Source organism: Pterocles gutturalis, unplaced genomic scaffold (assembly GCF_000699245.1).
Source record: "Pterocles gutturalis isolate BGI_N339 unplaced genomic scaffold, ASM69924v1 scaffold31242, whole genome shotgun sequence".
In the NCBI taxonomy this organism is placed as follows: Eukaryota; Metazoa; Chordata; class Aves; order Pterocliformes; family Pteroclidae; genus Pterocles; species Pterocles gutturalis.
Window position 1 is genome coordinate 1 of NW_010116425.1, and position 5,957 is coordinate 5,957.

Consider the following 5,957-nt stretch of genomic DNA (forward strand, 5'->3'; position numbering starts at 1 on the left):
GGGCCGAGCGTGACTCTGGCGAGGCGTCGAGAGCAGCAAGAGGCTCCCAGCGAGCCCAGCAGTGAGGTGAGGTGAGGAAAGGATCGCACCGTTCATTCTCCTTCCTTTTAATTGCTGCCAGCCCTGACTTCACGCTGACTCGGCGTGCCCGGAACGCTCGGGGGAATGGGACGCGCTGCTTTCTGCTGGTGCATCAGGTCCTGCCTCTGAGAGGCAGTGGGAGGAGAGCGTTGCCAAACCGGCCGGCGGCATTTCTTCCAACTGGGAAGAGGCTCTTGGGGGACTTATCTCAAAAAGGGGCTGTTTTGCTCTAGAAGTATGAAGAACCTCCCTAACTGGAATGTGTTTTCTCCTAGTATGGTCTCCAGAAGTGCCTACACTATTCCACAGAAGGCCTCAATAGCACTTACAGACAGTAGAAGCTTTATCTTGTGTGATTATTGTAAATTTATACATCTTCTTGTAATGTTTGCTTTTCCTCTAACAGTGCAACACAGCCTGGAATCTGCTCTAACCTCCAGTCCTAGTTTGCAGTGCTGTTGCCTGACTCCACCGTTTCATTTTCTGTCTCTGCAGATGATTGTTCCTACTTAGGAGTAGTTATTGCTCTTTATGACTTTATATTGACTTTTCTTTTTCCTTCAGACTATTCCCCCCAGTTCTTTACATAATTTTGATGTTCCTCTTTAATGAGCTTATTGACATCCCAGCGTCATCTACGAATGCCGTAAGCATATTGGTGAAAACATAGAAGTGTGTGTCTGCCACACCTTTGGAGACAGACCCCGGTGAACACTGCCTCGCTGGAGGCATTCCTTTGTTTAATTTCAATTAGAGTTGTTATCCTGCTGTTCGTCAGCTATGCAAATAGCTTTGCCTTCATTATTGCTGATCAGAGGTTGACCCGAGATTGCAAAATGCTGTTCCTTGCAATGTTTCCCGTCACTTTTGCTGTCTACTAAATGCACAGAGGCAGAGTGAGCCTCCACGTCATATGCTTGTGTATAGGTTGTTCAAAGTGGCATAAAGTGGAGCCCATTTTCACTTTCAGCAATTCCTTGAAACTCCTTCAGTGCCTTGGCCAGTCAACATCGTGCTGGTTCCTGCCCCCAAAAGCTTCAACTTTGTTTTCTGGGAGGCACAAAGAAAAGTCAGCAAGTTTCTCTGCCTTGCTTATTGCTTTACCCCCTGTTAGTCATAGAGTGTGCTGCTTTTGTTTTTCTAGGGATGATACTCCGCACATCCCCAATGAGAAGCTTGGAGAAGAGAAGGTTCTACAAATAATACAAAATCTGACTTCTCTGATAAGAGAGGCATTTCCAGGTAGGATTTGAGGGGATGAGAAGGGGAGAAGAACATAGTCTCATGGGAAGAGCTTACCAGGGTGGAGAAATGACAGAATTGGGAAGGGAGAAGGCACAGAAGGGCTGTGGTCATTGGGACTTGTTTTCTTTTTCCCAGTTGCTATATGGCATGAGGTGTGTCTGAGTTGAGGTGTCTGATGTGCACTCATTGCTTCAGGTTAACTCACCGGGAAGAGAAGAAAATAAACATTTCTGTGTTAGTCATTAAGCCATCAAATGCTGCAAGATTTCCTTGTGCTTAATCCACGTCAGCGGGGGTGGGAGGGGATAGAGCATTATTGATGGTGAAAGCTCGTTGATTCATGCGGAAAGCCATGGCTCTGGGATGGCTTGTCCCAAGAAGGGATGGTCTTTGCAGTGTTGTACCCCCAGTGAATGCAGCCACATGGCTACGGTGGGGATGAGTGGCTTCTGCAAAGCTCTCAAGCCATGCTGTCTTTGCAAGTCTGTGAGTGCCTCGGGGAGCTGTGGTGCTGAGGCACTCTGAAGCAAGCATGGATGCCCCTGTGCCTCCTTTTCTCTGTCTCCAGATACTAAAGTCTACGCAGCAATGGGCAATCATGACTTCCACCCCAAGAGTCAGCTTCCAGGGAAGGCGCACAGGATGTACAACGAAACAGCTGAACTGTGGCGTCCCTGGCTGAACGATTCTTCCGCTGCTCTTTTCAGAGCAGGTACAGCACCACTGCCTCATGTTGGCAGCACTCTGAGGAGACCAGGGTGCTTAGGAGAACACCACGAATGGTATTCCCTGTTGCTCTGAGGACAGAAGCAGCACTTATAGAGTATTTGCAGAGGAAGGGTCCAATCAATTGAATGCTTATTTCTGGCACTGAGCTCTCCTGCTTGCGAGGAAATAAATTTCTTTATGCTTTAGTCTCTCCTGCTTTCCTCAAGTTGCTGGAGAGGATGCAAGTAGTGAGCTTCAGTGGAAGAAAAAAGATTTCAGAAAGCTGCTGGTGCAGGCAGCAGTGTGGCTCTCTAGAGCTGCCCCGCTCCTGGCGCTGCACTGTCCCCATGCAGGGGCTTCCCTCACTGTGAGAGGCACAAGCACAACAAGGGGCACACGGGGGACGAGTGGCTCTGAATCCCCATCCTGGAGCGGGCAGAGTGCTGCTGGTGCCTTGTCCAGATGGTGACTGTGCTGTGGCTATTGCCAAGGAGAGCTGAGAGGGATGGAAACAAAGGGATCTGGGCTCACAGCAACCAGTGGGACCAGGCCTCCAGCTCGTTCGCTGTCGGTTGCATTTTTCAGGAGCTTTCTACAGTGAGAAGCTGCCCAGCCCAGGGACAAGGGGGCGAATGGTTGTCCTCAATACCAATCTGTACTATGACCAGAACAGAGAGACGGCCGATGAGGAAGATCCCGGAGGCCAGTTCCAGTGGCTGGAAGAAACACTGACCAATGCCTCTGGAGCAAATGAAATGGTATTAAAAGAAATTAATAAAAAAAAAACTTTGTAGAGGGCTTCTCCCAGCCTGGAAGCTCTTCTCGCTCCTGCTCTCCCCTCTGCAGTCGCAGCAAGCCAGTGCTCTGTGGGAAGCGTGGGCTTTGCTTTCAGTGCAGCTCTTGCTTTTGTAGGTCTACATTGTGGGGCATGTCCCTCCTGGCGTCTTTGAGAAGAAACGAGGCAAGGCCTGGTTCCGGAGTCACTTTAATGAGCGATACTTGAAAATCGTGCAGAAGCACCACCAAGTGATTGCGGGGCAGTTTTTTGGGCACCAGCACACGGATGCCTTTCGGATGTTTTACAGTGATACAGGTACCGGTTCTGGCCACCCAAGCACTTGCAGGATAGCTCTGCCAAGTCCCAGAAAATCACTGTCCATGAGGGTTTTCAGTGGCTGTTAGCTGAATGCAGCTGAGAAGCCAGAAAAGGCTTGTGAAATGCTTTGGTCAACAAGAGAGGAGTGGTTCTGATCTCCACCCCTAACCTGTACCTCCAGCCCTCCTTCCTGTTTACTCCTGAATATTGTCATTTCCCCTCAGTGCCCTGCAATGTCTTCTGGGCTCCCTGTTAGTGGGGTTTGGACATCAGCTCAGGCAAGGGAGCAGTTACAAATCTGCACTGGGGAAGTGCTCTGGGTCTCCTGTGCTGAGTGTGGTTCTCTTGCACATCCTCACTGCAAGAGTGTTCGGCAGCAGCGGGGGCCCGTTTGCAGCTGCAGCAGACCCACGTTCAGTCCCTGATGCTGTTCAATGTGCCCATCTTCGTGTGTGCACTGTTGTAACTGGGGCTGGTGACCAAGCTGCTGGTTGCAGTGTGATGGGTTCCTGGGGTGCTCTCTGCCGTGTGGACAGGGTGTGGTACAAGCCAAGGTCTCCTGCTCACGCGTTGTTTTGCCGTTCTGTTCAGGTTCTCCCATCAGTGTCATGTTCCTGGCCCCTGGAGTGACTCCCTGGAAAACAACACTAGCTGGAGTGGACAACGGAGCCAACAACCCTGGGATTCGGGTGATCGACTATGATCCGGACACCCTCCAAGTGCTGGTAGGGGATCCCCCTGTGCTGCATGCGGTTTAACAGGCAGGGCTACAGGAGCCAAGCAGCTGTGCAGCAGAGAACCTCAACCAATGTATTCCAGCCTCGTGTCTAGCCCAAGGATTTAGTAAGAGTGTCAGTGAGCAAAGGCAGGGCGGCCGCAGCCAGCTGGCCCAGGCCTTCTGCTGGGATGAGTTCCCAGGGAAGTGCAGGACAGGTTTTGTCGTGTTCTTCGTGTCTTCAGCTAGTTTCCTTTACTACCCAGGAAATGTGGCTTGCAGAACTTCTCCTTGAGGACTAAAAGACTTGTCAAAGTCACTCCAAAAACTTTTAACCATCTAGAAAATTATTTGGGTCCCCCTGCTTGTTAAACTGATTACTTTGTAATGGATCTAAACTTAGGTGAATTTTAGGGACAGCTTCTGTTTCCTCTGTCTGTTATTTGAAGGGAGGCAGAGGATGGAGCATTTGTGCCTTTCCTTGCAATGGATAAAGCAGCTCTGTAGATGCTCTGTTTACATTTTTGTAGCATGAGAAGTGGATGTTAAAATACACTGTGGAAGGCTAGGGAGCCAGTGAAGCAGAGAAAAAAAGGGCAAGAGATTGACAACAGAAATTGTGAAGAACTTTAGTTTGCTCACAGCTGAGAAAATAACTCCCTAAGTAACGCTCCTCCGACGCTTGCTTCTGCCAGCAGACAGCGTTGATAGTAAATAACAGAGTGAGGCTCAAATTTCGTGATGTCTGAGATAAAAGTGAAGCAGAGAAAGGCCATCTCTTCATCTCTTATAAATGGGATGCTTTTGTGGTGAGCCCTGGAAGCTCTCACCCGAGGTGTCTGTCCCGGGGTTCCCATCTCGGTAGAAGGTGCCCGTTGGGAGGCAGCTCCCCCCTCGGTGCTGCTGCTGGGAGAAGGGGCTGACCGCGTCCCGGCCAAACATTTCCCTCAAGAGCTGATCCTTTCCCGATTTGTCCTCATGCTGTTTTTCTCTCCCTGCAGGATGTGGTGACTTACTACTTGAACCTAACTCATGCCAACACGGGAGCGGAAGAGTTCCCGGCGTGGGAGGAGGAGTACAGGCTGACAGAAGCCTTCCAGGTCCCTAATGGCTCTGTGAGCTCCATGCAGACGGTGCTGGAGAGGATCTCAAAGGATCCACGCTACCTGCAGCAGTACTACGAGTTTAACTCTGTCAAATACGACCTCAGCCCGTGCGAGGGGGCGTGCCGTGTTGATCAAGTTTGTGCCATCAGGGAAGTTGATTTTTCGAGGTACAATGAGTGTGTTAAAACCAGCAGCTCTGCCTCTGCTGTCATCAGTGTTTGGCTTTTGTCATTCTGCTTGCTCTTAGGGCTTCTCAGTCCACAGCAACCGCTGCAATGACAGAGCAAGAGAAAATGAAGAGAGCGTGAGTCCACAATGCACGTGAATCAACAGTTGTGAATGCTTTTGATACTGAGAACTTTGTAATCAAGACAAAATCAGTGGCTTTTACTGAAAGCTCTATGATGTTGATTTAAATTCTTGTAGAAAAGCTTGAGGTGTCGGGAAAGGGCAGTGATTGCTGCACAGTCTGTTTGTCTCCCTTCCGCTGCGGTTTCTGAGGGAGGATCACAAATGGGATGAAGACCCGGCCTCCCCGCAGTTGTTAACTTCCTGGGGCTGAGAGCTGGGATCTGCCGCCTCTGAGAAGCCCAGGGCCAGCTCTGTTCCTCATCCTCACACCCGCTTCTCTTCCAGACAGCAGTGGGCGGGAAGGGCTGGGTTTGGTGGCCTGGGACAGCTGCAGCCTTGCCCTGGGCTCTGAGCAAAGCCGGGGGGACTGATCCTTCCTGGGGCAGTCCACGAGCTGCTGCACCCTGGGGCTGTGACTTTGCCGTGTCAGCCCCAGGGGAGGCTCCAGCGGAGGCAGACGGTGCCTGTGCCGCCACCCTGGGAGTTGGCCGCAGCGCGGGGGTTGGGGGCACTGGATGATTAAAAAATTTATGGAAAAAAATAGTGCCGGTGAGCACTGCTATGGCTCAAGGCTCTGGTTTTGCTCGGGGAGGGGGAACAAAAACTCTTGTGTGGATCGTGTGGGGGGCAGGGAGCCCCTTGGCTGCAGAGGGGA

General features: G+C 51.0%; 1 protein-coding gene across 1 annotated transcript; it reads left to right on the forward strand.

Moving 5' to 3' along the window:
• Nucleotides 1–1,201: 1,201 nt before the first annotated feature.
• Nucleotides 1,202–5,230, forward strand: SMPDL3B (sphingomyelin phosphodiesterase, acid-like 3B; the record flags this gene model as incomplete). Its single annotated transcript, XM_010075504.1, has 6 exons — nt 1,202–1,323; nt 1,895–2,038; nt 2,620–2,792; nt 2,947–3,127; nt 3,722–3,855; nt 4,847–5,230. Coding segments are annotated over 6 exons (1,138 nt in total), but the record flags the coding sequence as incomplete, so codon positions are not given.
• Nucleotides 5,231–5,957: the final 727 nt, after the last annotated feature.